We start from the raw sequence: 21,629 nt of genomic DNA on the forward strand, positions 1-21,629 counted from the left end.
CATAAGTTATATTTTGTATTTCAATGATTAAAAATAAAAATGTCAAAATAAGCTGAAAAACCAAGCACAAATACAGGTAATTTGCAAGAGAAATTATATTTCATTATTACGATAGTGATGTACCTCACACCTGTCCCTTATAATCGCAGGGAGCACAACTAGGACAGAAGTTTGTATTTCTTGCATTACATACATTGGTTATTATTATATACGACTTAAAAGAAGTTAAGGAACACCCAATGCAGATTAACTGTGGTGATATTCATCACGAACAGGTGTTATCATTTTAGCTGTATATTTGTTATCATTATTTCTGCATGAGGAAGTGTCTTCCATTATGTATTTTCATTATGATGATTTATCTTTTATGGTGAACCTTGAACCCAGTCTCTGCAACAGGTGCCCCGCCCAAACCCTACCCCACCCTGATTATACATAATATTGTCTATTCCTGGACACGTCTGCCGCCCAGCACTCAGCCAGGCTTCCTCATCCATAAACAACAAATCATAACAATTCAGTTACCGTTGACTGATCCCTCGACACATACAGTATACAATGTAAAATCCTGCTCTATTATAAGCTAAACCCTGTTAGTTAGGAGAATTAGAAGGATGGGTGTCTCATAAAGAGGCTGACACAAATAACTCACCCTGACCCAGGCAAGTCTTCAATTCTTTATTCTAGATTTATACAGTTTCAAAATAAAGATTTCTTTGCAATGTTTTCTATGATACACAAAAGAGTCAATTGATAAAAGAAAATCTAACAATATTTTTATTTTGGAGATGAAATGTTTATAAGTCAAGGATGGGGTTTTCATAGTCGTGCGCATTGACTGGGGAATTAATATATATGGTTTTTTTCACTGAAAGCCTGTGGAAGTCTAGATCAAAATAAACCAAGTCCTTGATTCCACATATGAAAACAGCAGAAGAGGAAAGGTTGTTTTGAAAAAGAACCCATCACAATTATTTTAAAGAATTTTTTCATTGACAAAATGTTAGTCTAGGGTCTCCATTAATGAGCTTCATACACTTTTATTCCTGTTGTACAGTGACATAAGTGCCCTACGAGAGTGCCCACAGTCCCCCTTCTACCCTGTCTGTACACAGGTTGTTTTGAAAAAGAACCCATCACAATTATTTTAAAGAATTTTTTCATTGACAAAATGTTAGTCTAGGGTCTCCATTAATGAGCTTCATACACTTTTATTCCTGTTGTACAGTGACATAAGTGCCCTACGAGAGTGCCCACAGTCCCCCTTCTACCCTGTCTGTACACAACACACCCTCCAGACTTCAAGTCACAAAGACCAACCACAAACTCTCACACTAACCCAACCCACAAAAGTACGCAAATCTGAGAGACAAACATGGCCTCAATTCAACACCAACCAGCTAATTGCAAGGAGTCAAGTTAGTTGTTTATGTACTGGAAGAGAGTGAAAGGTGAAAGCCGAGGGGTAAATACGTCTTTTATTCACCCATGAATACACGGATGATAAGACAAGAGGAGAAAACAATGTTTATGAACCACAAGCTATAAAAAGATGCTTTCTGCATGACTACTTGTGATCATTCAAGTGGAACCAGACAGCAAGAAATGCCATGGACGCAACTCTGCCATCAACACTGGTCCGCTATCGACACTGCCTCGCTGTCAACACTGCTCGTGTTTGTGACCATAAGTGTGTATGATCAAGTTCAAGGTTGACTGCATTTTCATACACGCACACACACTTATGAATGTTGAAGAGATCTTCAGAGTTAGAAAACTGTTCAGGGTAATGTTAAAGGGATTTCGGGGCTGAGTAGGCGTGTGGAAATGCCTACTGGATTTGGTTGGGAGTCAGGTGCACTACCTGACCTTTTACCTTGACCAGATGTGTGTGTGTGTGTGTGTGTGTGTGTGTGTGTGTGTGTGTGTGTGTGTGTGTGTGTGTGTGTGTGTGTCTGGGTCTGTGGGTCTGTGGGTCTGTGGGTCTGTGTGGGTCTGGGTCTGTGGGTCTGTGGGTCTGTGGGTCTGGGTGTCTGTGTACCTCTATCTCTGTGTATCTGCTTGTTACTGGATATACGTCTGGACTGATGTTGGTTTTGTGGTGCTAGCCCACTGAGATACCATGCTTCAGTTTAACATCGATATCCAACTCAGACACAGTATACTGACTCTGAGCCAGCCTGACTTGGTTGAATTCCTTAATACGAACACCAGGCAAGGTAACAACAAGTTCATTTAACAGCACTTCATATCACGATGCTTGGGATGGAACCACCGACATTTCGGTCTATAGGCAAACAATCTATCTACCAGAACACGGCATATGGTCTGACTGAATAATAACAGCATCCATACTAATATACATTGTGATAATGTTATTTAAAACAATAACTAAATTTAATTAGTGTTCAAGAATAGAATTTGTTAGGATACTTTATCTAATTGTGAGTCTAAATTCAGAGTGAGTGAGTTGGGTTTAACTCCGCTTTTAACAGTATTCCAGTTATATCACGGCGTGTCAGCTTAATGTGGGAGGAAAGCTCGAAATGATGCAGGTCTCAGACGTTTACCACTTCGGTGAAACCCACGAGCACGGGTATGGTGCTGACAAACCTAGAAACATAATCAGGGCAAACCGGGATTCGAACCCACAATCATAGGTTTCTGGCGTGCCCAAGGGACGCAACTCTGCACAGCAAATCGCGGCGCCTTAGATGACTGGGCCACGCATGTCCCCATAAAAACATGATGTAGCATGGAGTGCATATCTAAAACATTACAGATTGTGTTATATCAATATCACTATACAGTGTTTGCATTGTTCTCCAAAATAATGGGATCCCCTGGGACGTGGTAGCTGCGAGAAGCTATCTAGGGGTTCAAACCTACAATCATAGGTTTCTGGTGTGCCCAAGGGACGCAACTCTGCACAGCGAATCGTGCCTTAGACAACTGGGCCACCCGTGCCCCCTCTAAATTCAGAGACTTCCATAGTTAATGTGGTAGCTACAGAGTGGCAAATCGGTCACAAGCATGTAATTAATCTGTGGACTAACGTCATCTAGTAACACGCTCTGCTTAATGCTCTTGTCTTAAACAACACAATACTCCGTGTTTTCTAGATGCCAGTGGAAGGCCAGTATGTGGCTGTCAGAGGTTCCAGCCAGCAGTGTTGCTGTCATAGTTGAGGTGAAATAGGGTTTAACGTTGTGGACAAGATTATTGCACTTATATAGAGAAGGGAATGAGTGTGTGGCTGCTTGTACGAGTCTCGACTTATACTAGTTTTACAGTGCTAGCCCACTGAGATATCATGCTGCAGTTTAACATGGATACCCCATACTGACTTCCGAGCCGACCAGTCCTTGTTTTGTCCCCCTAATGCAGAGCAGCAGGCAGGGTAACAACAAGAACCTTCTTTTAACTTCTTTTGGTATGACTAGCTGGGGATTGAACCACTGATGTTCCTCTCTCTGGGCAGACGCTCTTAGAGTAATAGTGGTGACTTGTGAGGCATCGGTATACAATATTTTTAAAACAGACATTTGACAAAGAGTAAGCATCTATCTGACAGATGTTCAAATTCTACAAATATTTATGTGAATACCTGTCATTACACAATGCCAGTAGAGCAGAGGTTACTGCATGAGGTGAAACACCCTCAGACCCATTCTGACATCTGATGCCCTTCTTATCACTTTCCTACAATTAACCCTTTATGGCACAGTCTTTATGTTTCTAAATACATAAAGTTTCAGTGAAGTGGGAGGAAAACCCCAAGTGATGCAGGTCTTAGATGCTGAGAACCTTGGCATATCTCTTTACATTTGGACACCTGTTTACATAATTTTAGTTTTTTCATGCTTCTAAATACATAAAGTTTCAAAGTTGTAGGACTAGTGGCTTCATGTTATAGTCCAGAGATGTGACTTATTTGCAACATCAAGGATTTTATTCATTTTTTTCAGCATGCCAACTTGAAGTGGGACGAAAGAGGCAGTTTGAACAGGAACATCTTAAGTTCTGATGGCAAGTTCCAGCCGCCACTGTTGCTAGTGATCTAGTACAGTGTAACACAATGCCCAACCCAACCTGCAGGTAATTACATGGTCAGGATCTGGTGAACACAACAGCAGGCTTCCTAATCACCAACACGGGCAGATTAGCTCTGCTCTACAAACATGCTGTTCAGACACATTAAGTTATTGCCTCGCTCAAACTTAATTCTTCTACAGAAACACGGTGAACAGATACAAACAGGCAAGTCTGAGGGAAAACAGGCTGTGTGATGGACATTTTGAGGGAAAGCTAACAACACATCACTCACTTCAACCTACCTGCCCCAAACCAAACTGATTACACACACTGGCTTACTTACTGCCACCCACCTAAAATCAATCAATGACACCCACTCACCCACTTACCCATGCCAACTAACTCACTCACCTATGGACACATCCAATAACTAACTCACATTCCATAGACACTCACTCTCTCCATGACTCATCCACTCACTACCTCACTAACTAACTCACTCACTCATTCACCTACGGACACATCCAATAACTAACCCACATTCCATAGACACTCACTCTCTCCATGAATCATCCACTCACTACCTCACCCACAGACACACCCACCTACTCACCCATTCACTCCCTAGCTCACCCATTCACTCCCTAGCTCACCCATTCACTCCCTAACACACCTACCTACAGACATCCAAAACTCACTCAGTCACTCACCCCCAGACACACCTACCTAGAGACCAGGGGTCCGGAAACCGTCATATGCGCCGGACATGTCCGATTGGGAATCTCAAATGTCCGTTTTAAAATATTGCTTACCGGACATTTTAAAAAGTATTGTCCGGACATTCTTAAATTTTGACCGGACATGATCAACAGTTAGGACTGAGCAGTTTCTGTCTGCAGTTGCAACACAATGAAGATTAACTACACTGACAAGCTTTGTTTGTTTTGATTGCTGAAAATACATCGTACCTACATGATAGTCCAATCGGTCAATCACTGTAATAGGCAATAAACTGAGTTGACACTGATTAATCGAGGATTAATTACTGAGAACATCTTGTTAATTTGAGTGAAAGGTGTTTACAACTGTACATTAATACCTTGCATCATCGATGTACCTCATTATCCTCACAATGCTACGATACGTAACCTCAGACAAGAAGCGAAAGCGTGACGACAGCCAGTCGACCGATGCAGATCAGTCGAGCGGATCTGCCAAACCCTCAAAGTCTGGACGATCATTTTGTAAGTCGTGGCTAACGACTTTCACTTGGTTGACATACAATGAGGATTTGCAGATTTTATTGTTTTCAGTAGCTAGTCGTATATTGAATCTTGATTGACCGCCATTTTGCTTTCTCGGACGATTGATATATCCAATTTTTTTATGGTCAATAATTAAGTACAGATGAAAAAAGTATTCAAATAACTATTGCTATCAACGATATTTTAGTATTTGTGATTAAATTATCTGTCTTGTTTTTAAGAAAATCTTTAGTTTAAAAAAAACTTTTCCCGTGAGGTCACGTGATAACCAAATATGGGATAATAGTCTCGATCCAAATGTTACAACGCGTACACTTGAGCAGACTCATGAATATGACTCATGAATATTAATTAGACCGTTCACTACGTTAACAGACCGTTATTATAACAGAAACAAACGCATGTTTTCCATGTAAATCTAAAATGATATTATTTGTTATTAATTGTCCGGTGAATTAAACAATTTAAATTGAAACAATTCATAATTCATCATATTATGAATACTTAAACTTGTAATGTGTGTGAAAAGTCGTACTAAAATACGCTATTTGAAGGGGGCGTGGCCTAAATGCAAATGTCCGATTGGGATTTTAAATTTTCCGGACCCCTGCTAGAGACACACCTAAAACTCACGAACTCACCCCCAGACACACCTACCTAGAGACACACCTTAAACTCACGAACTCACCCCCAGACACACCTACCTAGAGACACACCTAAAACTCACGAACTCACCCCCAGACACACCTACCTAGAGACACACCTAAAACTCATGAACTCACCCACAAACAGACACAACCACCCACTTATCCAGACGACACACACACACACTCATCCACAGACACACACACACACACACACACACACACACACACACACATCCACAGACACACACACACACACACACACACACACACACACACACACACACACACACACACACACACACACACACACACACACACACACACATCCACAGACACACACACACACACACACACCTCCCTTCCTATGGTGTAGGTCACACACAGAGTTACTTCGACACCAACAAGGGACTTAAGCATGTATGTAGAGAAGTGAAGTACTTCATAAATCTTTCAAATCATATATCAGAACTCAAATGCCTTGTAGTTTACAGAGATCTGACCAAACCTTCTACTTGCTGTGATTTGCCTCAATTCCCTGCTAGCGGCTATTGTTGCACAATACAAAGCCATACAGAACACCTAGACTTTCACCTAGTCCCCAAATTAAATCAGGCATTTAAGGGTTAACAAACAATTAAATAATTCCATAATTTCAGAGCTGTGAGAATGAGTATAGACTGATAGTGTCCTGAGAATGAGACGAGATCATGAAATGGGGGATGAATGTTTACTAAATATGTGCTCTGGGCTCTTTAAGAAAGATTAAAAATCACCTTTCATCTCCAGATAACCTGGCTGCAGCATACTGACAGTTTAATCACACAGTTCTACATAAATCAATGCACTTTGTTTTCTATATGAGGGAGCAGCTTAACCTGAAAGATTTACTAGACCAAATAATGATTACAAACAAGGAGCCCTGTAAACAGCCTAAATGTTCAGGTTACCCTTAGCAACAACTACCCCTAGGTGGCTGTAATGAAGTAGTGAGTGAGTGAGTTGGGTTGAACTCCGCTTTTAATAGTATTCCAGTCATATCGCGGCGTGTCAGCTTAATGTGGGAGGAAAGCCCGAAGTGATGCAGGTTTTAGACGTTTACCACTTCGATGAAACCCACGAGCACGGGTATGGTGCTGACAAACCTAGAAACATAATTTGGGCGAACCGGGATTCGAACCCACAATCATAGGTTTCTGGCGTGCCCAGGGGACGCAACTCTGCACAGCGAAACGCGGCACCTTTGACCACATTACGTGAAAGAAAATATTATACTTTACTTCATAGCACTTCTTTCACAAACACAACCAGTTGACAATTTCAAATACTGATTTGAAACCCATAAAATTTCAAATTTGAAACTTCATGCCAAAATGTTCAGTTTCGAATGAATATTAAAGGTATCAAATCTAAGTTTAAAACCTCAAAACTGAAAACAGATCATGTATCTTTTAACTGTCCAAATTCATACCATATCTCAAGCTTCATGGTCGGGCAGTTTACCAGACAGATAATGACTGCTCCCTGTCCTGTAGCTGTAGACATGCCACCCAGCTGAGGTGTACCAGGGAGGCCCATACATGTCTTTGTCAACAAACTCAGACAAACGTAAAATTACCAACACACTTAGCCCAGAGTTCAACAGCAGTCATGTTCACTGTACTCACAATGTAACGATTTGTCCCCGTATTTCCAAACTCGGTGTCACAGAGTACAAAGTTATTATAGCAGTTGTGTTTTCAATAACCCCTGATCACCAACCATGAAGTTTACTTATAATTTTTGCATCTAATTTATTGCCTATTTCTGACAGGACAATGGATAATCATCCTGCAGTTTGTAGGAGTTTGGTTTGTGTGCTGTGTGCAATGTTTCAATACTTATGCATTACGTGAACAGTTACCATGAAAATGGCGAGGCGAGGCCAGGTCTCAGAAACACAGCCCAGATGACTGAACAGTGGAGGGTAATGTCTTCTTCAGGGTCAATGACAAAAAAGCACTATGCATGATGATGATTGTTTGTTTGTTGTTTAATGCCGCACTCAGCAATATTCCAGATATATGACAGGGGTCTCTAAATAATCGAGTCTGGAGCAGACAATCCAGTGATTGATATCATGAGCATCGATCCAAGTAATAGGAATACGATGACATGCATCAACCAAGTCAGCAAGCCAGACAACCCGATCCTGTTAGTCAGCTCTTACGACAAGCATTATAAGTCACCTTTTACAGCAAGCATGGGTTGCTAAAGACCTTTTCTACCCCGGATTATGCATGATGAATTACAGATTGAATCTCTTTTTAAAAAAGAAAATTAATCAGTATGTTTTGTCAGTTTCCTCACCATCAATACAGACAAACAACAAATTGAACTATGATCAGATATATTTACATCTGATGACATTATCCAATTGTTATCAATTTACTTCGCTGAAAACCAAACGACTGTTCATTTGCTTCGTATTGACAAATCATTAACATTAAAACAATACTTAAAAGTTACAAAATTCCAGGAAAATAATAATTTATGAAGTCCATGTTTTCATTATTTTCATTCCAAGTCCTAAAGACAACAGAAAAGTTTGACAAATGTGTAATCTATCAAAGGTTACAGTGACAAATTACACCATTAACTGTCTCCGGCACCTGACCCAGATACCTCGACACATACAGAGTGACTGGGAAGGTTGTCACACTTCACATGACGAGGCATGCTATACTCTACACCACACATCATTATTCAATAGGGGGGATCTCGATACTGCATGCCACACATTATTTGTTAATAGGACGGGTGGCAGAAACATCATCAGACTCCTTGCCACAGCCCCACCACTCCCCCTCCCCCTCCCCATGACACCCCCTCCCCCCACATTGAAAAGAAATATTTCAAATACGCATTTATTCCATGGCAGGGCAGGCAAACATTCATACAATGTTGGAAAAGGAAACATGTTGACCGACAAGCGTTTTTATCCCTTCTATACATAACTTTCTTCTTGAATTTGATTATCAGCGTTATATATGAAAAAACTTAACTATTAATAACATATTATCGCAAAGTTTTTTCCCCTAATGTATTTAACTTCAATCTATATCAATTTGTTTCTTACAAACACATCCAACATAACATGTAACCATGTCATGTTCAAAATATTTTAAGTGTTTGTCATATTTCAAATCACCCTCCCACACCATATGGCATGGATCAATACGAGTGCTCCTCTCCAAAACATTCTTACTTTCAACCATGGAGAGAAGGAGGTCAGTGGATCAATCCCAGCGAGTGACATACCAAAAGATGTCAAAGGATGGTGCTTGTTACACTGGCTGGTGTTCAGCATTAAGGGGAGGTCGGCTCGGAGTCAGTACCGTTATATTGTGTCTCAGTGGCATATCCATGTGAAACTACGGCATGTTATATGAATGAGCTAGCACTATAAAACCAGCATTAGTCTGGACTAGTACAAGCAGACACAGACAGACACACACACACACACACACACACATGCATACAAGTTGCAATATAAGTGCAATATTTTTTAACTGCCGTCCATCACAGTGCTCCTGTACCTCCCCAAGGAATTCCCCCTTCACTTCCAACACCAAAGTCCACCAACATCCCCCATCCCCACCATATACAGGGCACAAGGTCAAGTAACAGGAAGCCCTGTTCACAATTTCATAATGGATGCCACATTTGTGTGTCATCACTTTAAGCCTCCACCACCATTCAAGCACAACAAAGGTCCACATCCTGAGAGTTACCAAACTGCGTTGCATCTGGCCATCACTGTATCCACTAACATATACAAGGTTAATGATGAACTCAGACGAAGGGCAGGATGTACACAGCTACAGATAAGCAGCATATTTGCATAAAATAACACACACACACCCATACCCACCCCCAATTACTTTCATTTAATTTGCGTACAGAAACACATGCATTAAATGAACAACTCAAATGTATAAAAACAGGACGCGTAAATACCCAGTGAAGATTTTTCAGCATGCATACATTAAAGAGCTTATTTCCGATGCACACTTACGAGCTAATTTACTTTCCGAGTCAAGCCTATATAGTTAGAATAGTTATCATGGTTAAATACATCTAAAACATTATTTCCTTTTTTTTTAAATCTTAAAATAGAAACCCTAGAGTAAGTGAGTGAGTGAGTGAGTGAGTGAGTGAGTGAGTGAGTGAGTGAGTGAGTGAGTTGGATCTAACGCCGATTTTGACATTATTCCAGTTATATCGCGGCGTAAACCCTAGAGAAAAACTCAGTTGCTCAAAAAGTTATCTGGAGCTCTGGATGTATAACAAATATCACACAACTAGGCGATAAGCCTACTGTGTTTTTAATATAGAGGTTTCAAACATTGATTGAATACTTGTAAATTTCATTTAGAACCAAATTAAAAATATTTACAGGTTTCAAACCGGATTTTATAACCTCTAAAGTGAAAATACAGTAGGTCTATCTCCATTCTTATTTCTACCATGACAAAGTTTGAAAGAAAATAATTTATTTGTAATAGTGATGACTTGTAAGGCATCAGTTCATAATATTTTTAAAACAGACATTTGACAAAGAGTGAGTATCTTTCTGACAGACGTTCAAATTCTACAAATATTTATGTGAATACCTCTCATTACACAATGCCAGTAGAGCAGAGGTTACTGCATGAGGTGAAACACCCTCAGACCCATTCTGACATCTGACGCCCTTCTTATCACTTTCCTACAATTAACCCTTCATGGCACCTATTTTTTATGTTTCTATATACATAAAGTTTCAAAGTTGTAGGACTAGTGGTTTCATGAGATAGATCAGAGATGAGACTAATTTGCAGGTCTTAGATGCTGAGCACCTTGGCACACCTGGGATTCAAACCCAAAGCCATCTTGTGACCTGGGATATATGTTGGTTTATATATTTGCAACTCCTGCCAATGCTGGGGAATCTGGGTTATAGATTTTGGGGCCCAATCATTAAAATGGGATTGAGAGGTGACCACAGTGTTCAAGGAAAATATATTGCACAAAAATGTCTGTGACGCCTTATGCTACTTGGCAGACATATGACAGTGACAAATTCAATCTCATTAAAATCAGATCTAAGTTCTTGCTACCTTTAAACAAAGATTTGAGGACATAGTATTACAGATCACGTCAGAACGGCCTTTCGCGAACATTGACCAACCAATGGAATGACTGACAAGAAGCCCAAAATTTGCCAGTCAGAAGGCAGCTTTCTCATGCTTTACGGCACAGGTTTCAAATTGGCAAAGACGCTTTGAAACATTATTTGCCAATTTCATGATTAAAATGAGAAAACTAAACAAAAGAACATCCTGGAAATGCTAATAGATGGTCTAGATTGTATGGATTCAGTCGTAAAGCCCTGCAACTGTCGTTCGGAATACCTCGTGTTAATTTTTTCGAGGTTGCACGATTAGAAAACACATTCCAACTGTCACTTTCTTGATCTGGTAAGCGATGCTGATTGGTTGGATAACCCATACAGGGATGTCTTCAAATCTTTGTTAGTGGTAGCGAGATCTAAGATCTGATATTAACAAGTATTTGTCACAGAGTGACGAAATATCCCCCGCCTGTACACCATAGTACCAAATATGAAGACAATCCAGCGATTAGTTCTTGAGATATTGTGGCAACACCGTTTTCCAACTCCAAAAACAGATTTGCCTGCTGTGACCTTGAAAATGGGGTCAAGGTCACCAAATCTGACAGGTGTATGCGGTGTCTGTATATACACCATAGTTCCAAATATGAAGACAATCCAGCGATTAGTTCTTGAGATATCGCGGCAACACCGTTTTCTAACTCCAAAAGCAGATTTGCCTGCTGTGACCTTGACAATGGGGTCAAGGTCACCAAAACCAACTGGTGTCTGCGGTGTCTGTATATACACCATAGTTCCAAATATGAAGACAATCCAGTGTTTAGTTCTTGAGATATCGCGGCAACACCGTTTTCCAACTCCAAAAGCAGATTTGCCTGCTGTGACCTTTAAAATGGGATCAAGGTCACCAAAACCGACTGGTGTCTGCGGAGTCTGTATATACACCATAGTTCCAAATATGAAGACAATCCAGCGATTAGTTCTTGAGATATCGCGGCAACACCGTTTTCTAACTCCAAAAGCAGATTTGCCTGCTGTGACCTTGACAATGGGGTCAAGGTCACCAAAACCAACTGGTGTCTGCGGTGTCTGTATATACACCATAGTTCCAAATATGAAGACAATCCAGTGTTTAGTTCTTGAGATATCGCGGCAACACCGTTTTCCAACTCCAAAAGCAGATTTGCCTGCTGTGACCTTTAAAATGGGATCAAGGTCACCAAAACCGACTGGTGTCTGCGGAGTCTGTATATACACCATAGTTCCAAATATGAAGACAATCCAGTGTTTAGTTCTTGAGATATCGCGGCAACACCGTTTTCCAACTCTAAAAGCAGATGTCTGCTGTGACCTTGAAAATGGGATCAAGGTCACCAAAACCGACTGGTGTCTGCGGAGTCTGTATATACACCATAGTTCCAAATATGAAGACAATCCAGTGTTTAGTTCTTGAGATATCGCGGCAACACCGTTTTCCAACTCCAAAAGCAGATATGCCTGCTGTGACCTTGAAAATGGGATCAAGGTCACCAAAACCGACTGGTGTCTGCGGAGTCTGTATATACACCATAGTTCCAAATATGAAGACAATCCAGTGTTTAGTTCTGTAGATATCGCGGCAACACCGTTTTCCAACTCCAAAAGCAGATATGCCTGCTGTGACCTTTAAAATGGGGTCAAGGTCACCAAAACCGACTGGTGTCTGCGGAGTCTGTATATACACCATAGTTCCAAATATGAAGACAATCCAGTGTTTAGTTCTTGAGATATCGCGGCAACAAACAGGTGGGACGTACGGACGGACGGACGGACGTACGGACGGTCGTGAATACTATATCCCCCGCTTCGCGCTTTCGCGCGGCGGAGGATAATTAGATTGGACAACTTCTGGACATTCGTCAGTTCACCGACATATAGGGTTGTTACTTCTGCTGAGGCCACATAATTTCAACCATTGTATTGCCTTTATGAAACCCTGTGTTTCATCATACTTTGTTCATTACTCACTGATCTTGTTTGATCTTTTACTGATTTCACAATGTCAGTCTTTTCTGACAGATTTCTGGGTTAACCTTCGAGTTCCAATAAGGAAATCGCCTTATGACAAAAAAAACATCCTGAAAATCCCTGCCCCTTCTAAAAAATTTCAGCCACCTCAAACCAGAAGATTATACAACAGAATAGATAGGGTTAAACACCACTTGCATTGTAAATTGTCCACCAAGTTGGATGGCATTTAACCCCTGCTTTGCGCCTCATTCAAAGGAACTGACATTCCCATTCTGGAAGCCATTGTTTGTGTTCGTTTGCCTTCATCCTCATACAGTAATGCCATGCATTTAGGCATTCTAGAGTCAGTGGTGATTCTGGGGATAGTTGACCTCTGTAACATGGTCAAGTGCCATGGTGCTTAAATACAAATAGGGACCGTATCATAACAAATTATTACCTTTCACTTATCAACAATGTAGAATATAGTATACAACTTTGTACAAAACATCATGAGTGTGGACCTATCATCAACATATTTATACAGAGGGATATATATATAACATAACCAAGAAGTGCATAGATTTATACAACATAGGATTATTTGAATATGTGAGTTTCACATAGATCTATTACCTACCTTTAGTCTCTTAAAGAGAATATTTCATGTATAATTTATGCAATTGCGCTTGCATGTTCTCTTGACGGGTTCATAATTGATTTGTAAAGGCCAATTTCGTCATTTAATCCTGGGTCATTGATTTCTTGTATTGATAACATTATGCATCTTCCTGAGGCAAGGAAGTTAACTGACAATAAAAGTCCAGTTTCCACCCTTGACGAACTAAGCGGGAATTATGGAGTTAAATTTTGGCTGGACAAACGAGTCTATGCAAAGTCCAATCTATATCGCGTAACGAAATTGACATCCGGTTCGTAAACTGCCGTACAGATTTCTGTTGAGTGCAAGATTTGCAAAGCATGTGTAATGACAACTAAGCATCAACAGATATTTTCCCATCTTTTCATGTTTTTAATCAAGGTGCTCATGGGATTTGATGCACTTCTCGGGTTCGACCCATTCTATTACAATATAGATCTTGATTAACGATCTTCACTGGGCGACACCATTTTATTTGATTTGAAGCAAATGCAAGTGGTATGAGAGATGGACTCTGATTGGTCAATAGGTGGGACATAGAAGGGACATAACTCACCCTGGAGAAGATGAACATTATGGCCTGTTATTATTGAAGGACATGATAGTAAAAAGTGCCCCTCATTCTCCACCCTGCCAGAACTGCATCGGGTACAAAACCTTTCATCAGCTGTTTCATTTTAATTACATTTAATCTTTCATATATGAATGTTCTAACATATATTCACTAAGATCCTATTTTGAGAACTATAGTAATATTAATATAACACAATCTGTAATGTCTTAGATATGCACTCCAAGCTACATCATGTTTTTATGGGGGCACGGGTGGCCCAGTCATTTAAGGCATGCGAATCGCTGTGCAGAGTTGCGTCCCTTGGGCACGCCAGAAACCTATGATTGTGGGTTTGAATCCCGGTTCACTCCGATTATGTTTCTAGCCTTGACAGCACCATACCCGTGCTCGTGGGTTTCACTGAAGTGGTAAACGTCTGAGATCTGCATCTCTTCGGGCTTTCCCTCCCACATTAAGCTGACACGCCGTGATATGACTGGAATACTGTTAAAAGCGGCGTTAAACCCAACTCGCTCACTCACTCATGTTTATAAATCCATTTCATTTCCATGTTACTGATTATATGCCCCCCAACATGGTCCAATCCAACGGCAAGTGATTTGTCAAAGTAAGCAATCATGTGAACCCACTTAGGAGAAAAGACAAAGACCTCTTGACTCAAGTTATTTCATGTGAATATGACGCCATCTTATCACATGGCATATCTCATACACAAACAATTCCCAATGATTTTCTACCAGGAGCATTACAATAATGTATTCTAAATGTTTTTCAAGCCATATCATGTTAACATACTTCTTGCGTGTGTCACTGTGCTTAGAAACTGTGTAAACAAATATTTCTCCTGATGTCCAGTCCTTGTATACACAGACCACTAATAATACAGTTCAGATTATCAAATTACAACAAAATACAGTTGGAAGTTTAAATCATCAAATTACCAAGATGTTTATGAAAAAATGTTCCACCAACTCTATAATAAGAGTATAAATCATACATTTCGACTTTCTTAAATATCACTATGCAAAGCATATTCATCCTCTCCATAAATGTCAATGATGTCATGAACGTTTTGTTTGTAGTTAAATGCTGCACGTAGCAATATTCGAACTAATGTATTCAACGCAATAAGCGCCCCGCTCTAATAAGCATCCTCTGAGATATTTGCAATTATATTGACTAGGGAACAATCCCAATCAGCACCCGTTCCGATTGATCAATGTACACAAGACTTATTTATTCGTGTATAATACGCACTCGTGTGTTATATGCACCCTTGATTATGGGCAATTAAATTCTGGAAAAAATATATTTGTCGTATGTAAACATTTCAGGCTGTCAGCAAAAACTACGAAATTTACGATCTTTCAACTCTGTTTTTTTTCACCAAAATAATATTCTAATAAAAGCCCCTTATTTCTAATTCTGAGAGCGCCCCTGGCGCTATTTACGTCGAATATGGTATATGACGTAAACCTGTAACTAAGAGAGCTTGGACAAGGCAATCCTGTGATTGATACTATGAGTAACACTCCATGCAGCCGGGGTACGAGACAATCAACCAAGTCACCGATCCTGGCTACCCAATCAATTCAGTCAGCTCTTATGACAAACATGGGTTGCTTGCTCACCTTGGGACCAATTCTAACCCAGAAACCCCAGAAAACAGTGAAAATGACCACTTATATAAATGTCCCTAGATCATCTTATCTAACAGTCTTAAAGTCGTTTTCACGTATCACACATGCTTGTACAGTAAACGGTTACTCTTGTTATTTTCTGAAAATAAAGTCATGTTTCTAACTTATGATCAGATATCGCCTGTTTCAGTGCCCCTATTTAACACATTACTTAGTGTATTTGTCATTGCCACAAAATAACGGAATCTTTCCTTGGACATTTTCAATGTTTCTTCACTGTTCAAAATCTTTGTGAAGACATATTGTTTTAATTAAAATAAGCTTATTTTTTCGTCTCGGGAAATGCCAATGCCAGGGAGCATATTGTAAAGGGAGCTAACTTTTGTGGCAAACAACATATGCGGAAATGCGGTAACAAAGTCATAAAAACCTGCAAAGATGCACCAGTGAGAATGACAAACACCATGACAACCTACTCTGTTTAGGTCAATTGGGGTAAATTTCTTTGGTAAACAAACAACAATAAATCTGTTCATATTGCAAACAGGTGCACGCATCAAGGATAGGTTAGGAGTAGATGCTTCAGTGATACCTGTCTAGTTTCTTGACTTGGACCAGTCTTTCAGGAATACACTCAAACATGAGTGTGATTATAATGGCCTTGTGACTGATGACAAGATTTGTTTACAAGGAACTCAAAACTCTTCTGTTATGTTTAAACATTTCACATATTATGATGTACCAAACACTTTCAAATTTGGTGTAGCAAATTTTGTGCATTCAAAAATGTTATGGTGAAATGTTTCTTTCATTCCCATCAAAGATGTACAGCTGTCTACAGTGTCATAATGGCGGTGTGTCTTTCTCCTAGACCCTAATATGTATTAAAACAGCATCAAGTGAAGGTACCCTGATCTATCTTGACATCTGTTTTTGGTATCCAAAGTTGAACGAGTGATCGGTCTGTTAAGTCACACTGTCCATATCAGGGTTTGTTTGTTTGTTGTTTAACGCCGCACTCAGCAATATTCCAGCTATATGATGGCGGTCTGTAGATAATCGAGTCTGGACCAGACAGTCCAGTGATTAATATCATGAGCATTGATCCACGCAATTGGGAAACGATGACATGCATCAACCAAGTCAACGAGCCTGATCACCCGGTCCCATTAGTCGCCTTTTACGACAAGTATAGTCGCCTTTTTCAGCAAGCATAGGTTGCTGAAGACCTATTCTACCCCGGATCGTCACGGGTCCCTTATCAGAGTGAGTGAGTGAGTATGGTTTTACGCCGCTTTTAGCAATATTCAAGCAATATCACAGCGGGGGACACCAGAAATGGTCTTCACACATTGTACCCAAGTCGGGAATCAAACCCGGGTCTTCGGTGTGATGAGTGAACGCTTTAACCACTAGGCTACACAACCGTCCCCCTTATCAGAGTGAATGAGTGGGTTGGATTTAACGCTACCTTGTACAGTATTCTAGTAATATCACGGTGTGTCCCCTTACTGTGGGAGGAAAGCCTGAAGTGATGCATGTCTCAGTTTGGTGAAACCAACGAGCACATGTATGGTGCTGATAAACCTAGAAACATAATCGAGGTGAACCAGGATTTGAACACATGATCATAGGTTTCTGGCATATCAAAGGGGCGCAACTCTGCATAGCGAATTGCCATAGCTGATTCTTCCACCCTGGCTCCAAGTCCATATCATAATTCGTATCACTTTTCAGTTATCCATAAATTCCCAAGATATTTTACTTTTGAGTTTGAATATATAACAGCCTGTCACAGTTTCTTGTAAAGAGGAAAGACCAAAGTGAAGAAGGTTGTAGATATAGATGTGAAGCACTATGATGAAACCCACAAGCATAGGCATCAGATGCTCACTGTTCCTGAACCATATTATTTCACCTTCAGCCAGCCCTTCTGTAATACTACAGCCCTAAATGAAGCAAGTCTAGATTTCCACTGATTTGGGTCTGAAACGTCAACGTAACCCCATTGAGGATGTTTGGGGTTTCTTATCAATTTTATAAATCAGAGACTATAGATAGGTACATGGTCTCAGATTTAAATGTAAATATACTTGCTTGTTTCTATCAAAATAATATATATTCAGAGACAAAGCATTGTCTAGCATGATGCTGACAGGCAAAGGGACATCATAGGGCTGATCTGTAATCAGCCTAAAATCTGATACTAGAATGAACACAACTGATCACAGTACAATTCTGAAAAAGAACTCCATGCAGGATATTAGGGTTGGGACAAGCTCAATTTACTACCCAAGTACCAGACCCAATATGACCAAACCCTTCCCAGATACCTGATGCAGGTCCCAAGACCCAAGTTACCTGTCCCAGCCCAACAGGGCATCAGATCAAGTTGATCACGATGGACAACAAAAACTTACCTTTGGGAGTTGTGCTGTTTGTCTTTGGTTTCTTGTTAAAATAATCCAATGCAGGTTTTTCTCCAACTCTCTTAACTTGGAAATATTTTTGTTTCCATTTTGATTTACCCAACAAATGTAACTTTCCATGTTTGGGTTCACTTAGCTTGTAGAGGTAATCCTGTAAAAAAGGGAATGTTAGTTATATTTTGTTCCAAGAAGTTTCATGGTAATTTCTGAAGAAGTCCTGAATCTCGAATTGAATGATCTATAGCTTTTTCACTGAATAAGTATCATAAGCTGATTAACGTAATGAACAAATATGAAGACACCCAAGAAGCATGAATGATGATCCTGCAATTAAAAAGTGTGAACTCTTTAAATTGTGACTTACTACTGAGGAAATACTTCATTAGGTAATTCATAAATTGCCAGTGATTCCATGACATTTGTCGGTAAACCAACTGATTTTCTTGCACTTATGTTTGAAAAAAAAATAGGCTACCCGCATTACTATTTCCTTAAGTTAGTAAGGGATCAATAAATATGACATGTTTGGGTTGATAGAATAATCTATTTTCAGTGTTATTCCTTACTAATTACACATAAGATATAGTCAGCATAATGTCAGTGTGATAAAGTATTCCATATTTAATATAGTCCATGATTATAGAGTTCAAACATGAAAACGTAGAAAATGTAATAATAATGAAAGCATTAACTTCAAGGATAGTGAATGGATAATTTGAAAACACTGGGCAAAATAACAAATAGGTTTTAATGAAAATGTTTTAAATTGTAGTGCGTGTGTGTATGTGGGAGGGGGAGAGCGAGGGGGAGGGGGTGTTGGGGGTTAGTGATTCAGGTATGATGAAGTTGGCAGCATCGCAAGGGATGACCAATCGCTTGGCGAGCTCCTGCGGTTAAGTCATCGCTACTAAAATACTCACTGCCACTATTACCCGGTTGATTGATTACCAGTTTTATTACCCCTTTGAAATCCAGAACAATCTGATCCCTAACAATATGTTTAAACTTATGTTGAAAATGGCCTATCATGTACTAGTTACAGAAAGTAAACAACATCGCTTCAGGCAACGGCTTGCCCCCTTCCAGTGAAGGCAGCTGAATCAAGAGTGATCCTAACTCCTCATTACTAAAAAGGCATGTTATCAAAGTTAATAAACATATTTATCACAATATAAAAAAGTGACAAGTCCAAGATAATTGAAATTGGGCCACTGTCAAAGAAACTGAAAAGATAATAGCACTGACCTCAAATATCACCTCTTCGTTAGAATCCATGCTCAATAGTGTTGTTTCCGGATATGTGACGTCAACAGGTGCCCGATACTATATCCGTCATGGGTACTCTCAGTAATGAACAGTTCTCTGCTGAACACAACGGAGGCCAAGCATATTTATGAAATGTTAATCAAAGTTCCATCCAAGATTGTGATACTTACTTAGATAGATTTTCATACCTGAGATATAATTAAAATAAAATTAAAATATATAATTAATAATGTTTATTGTTGAAATTTTAAAACATAAAATTTATAAAAACACATTTTGAAATTAATTTTACAAGAGACCATAGACCATAGATTTATGGTCTCAGATATTATTAATGTTTTCGTCTGTGACAGCGGCTGTATATAAAAACATTATGCTTCACGGACTTCTTCAGGCTGACAATAAACAATTTTATGACTTATGGAGCTTCTGGTGGTCAGCGTTAATTGTTGATTGATGACCAATAAAGTCAATGGGGCGTGAATACACGTCATTGGGGACTGCATATACCGTTAGGCGGTGGTTCACAAGTGGATGTTTGACCTAGGTGTCACGGTGTTATGTAACGTAACTAGCATTATTAGCCGGAGGTTCGGCTCTCCGTGATCAAAGCCAACAGGTCCTTCCGTTAGCCCGCAGCCGGCAGCGTGGCATATGGTGTAATGATCTGACAGACTGAGAAACTGACAGGTGCTTCAACGTTGCACTTGTGATATTGCAGCCATAGTTCACGCTGCAGTTTCACAAGCGCTGGATTTCTCCTGTCTTCCCAACGTACAATAGGGTTCTGATGTCAGATACGGTGTTCCAGAAAGCATGCCGTTTGTTATCCCGTGGTCAGTACTAGATATATGTGCCTCACATATATATTTAAGTATCAGAATGACCTAGCACCACCTTATTTGTCCAGTCTACTGGCCATTTACAAACGCCAGAGGTTACTGCGCTCACAAAATCAGCTCTTGTCAATTCAACATCACAAACTAAACAATTATGGAAAGAAATCTTTTAATATTGCCGCCCCAGAATTGAAGAATCAACTACCTCTGAGCATAAAGCTATCTCTAGACTGACATTTTGTCCCATAAATAAAATTATCTTATTTAAAAATATATACATCCACAAAATAAAAATATTAAAATCCAAATGAAACCCGGAACAATCCTTAATGTCAGAACTGAGGCAAACTAGATTTGCTAAATCATTCTAGCGCACTGTCACATTGTTTATCACTATATTTGTGATATTGTCTTAATTTGGATCGATCCAGATGTTGAAAGTCACGTTTTAAAGAAGGATATGCATGTGAGGCAACATTACTGCGGACTGTTTTCCACAATGCTCCAAAGTCTTCATGACTGATAACTATTTCCCTTCCCCCAGCAACTTGACATCATCCAAGAATATCCGTACAGCGACAATACAGACCTGGCCTGTGTATAATCGATATTCCTAAAGAGAAAAAACCCTATCTCCTGGCAACAGGTATATATTTACATATACAGTAATGCCGGTATATGTTCGGTCTCAGAGAGGAAGCGTGAAGATTTATCATCATTTGTGGGGAAAAAATTACATTAAACATGTTTCCTCATGTTTTTTGTCTATATTTTACTGTCAATATGAAAAAAATACGCGTCGGAATTACACGAGAGTATAGAAGGAATGTAACTTTATTAACTGCTTAACACCATGAACATCAGGGTTAGAATAGGTCTTCAGTAGCCCATGCTTGTCTCCCCGTGAACATCCAGGTTAGAATAGGTCCTCAGCAGCCCATGCTTGTCTCCCCGTGAACATCCGGGTTAGAATAGGTCTTCAGTAACCAATGATTGTCTTCTCGTGAACATCCAGGTAAGAATAGGTCTTCAGCAGCCCATGCTTGTCTCCCCGTGAACATCCGGGTTAGAATAGGTCTTCAGTAACCAATGATTGTCTTCTCGTGAACATCCAGGTAAGAATAGGTCTTCA

At 39.8% G+C, this 21,629-nt stretch overlaps 1 protein-coding gene across 1 annotated transcript in view; it reads right to left on the bottom strand.

The window, feature by feature from the left end:
* Nucleotides 1-19,704, bottom strand: part of LOC124142475 — a 38,317-nt gene extending 18,613 nt beyond the window's left edge. The window contains exons 1-2 of the mRNA XM_046510961.2: nt 19,638-19,704; nt 18,384-18,543 (exon numbers count right to left, since the gene is read on the bottom strand). Of these exons, the coding sequence (XP_046366917.1) occupies nt 18,384-18,543; nt 19,638-19,667 (190 nt within the window). The 5' untranslated portion in view covers nt 19,668-19,704. The remainder of the gene's footprint in view (nt 1-18,383; nt 18,544-19,637) is intronic.
* Between the last annotated feature and the right edge of the window lie 1,925 nt (nt 19,705-21,629).

This window comes from Haliotis rufescens, unplaced genomic scaffold, assembly GCF_023055435.1.
Source record: "Haliotis rufescens isolate VD_foot unplaced genomic scaffold, xgHalRufe1.0.p SCAF_8, whole genome shotgun sequence".
NCBI lineage: Eukaryota > Metazoa > Mollusca > Gastropoda > Lepetellida > Haliotidae > Haliotis > Haliotis rufescens.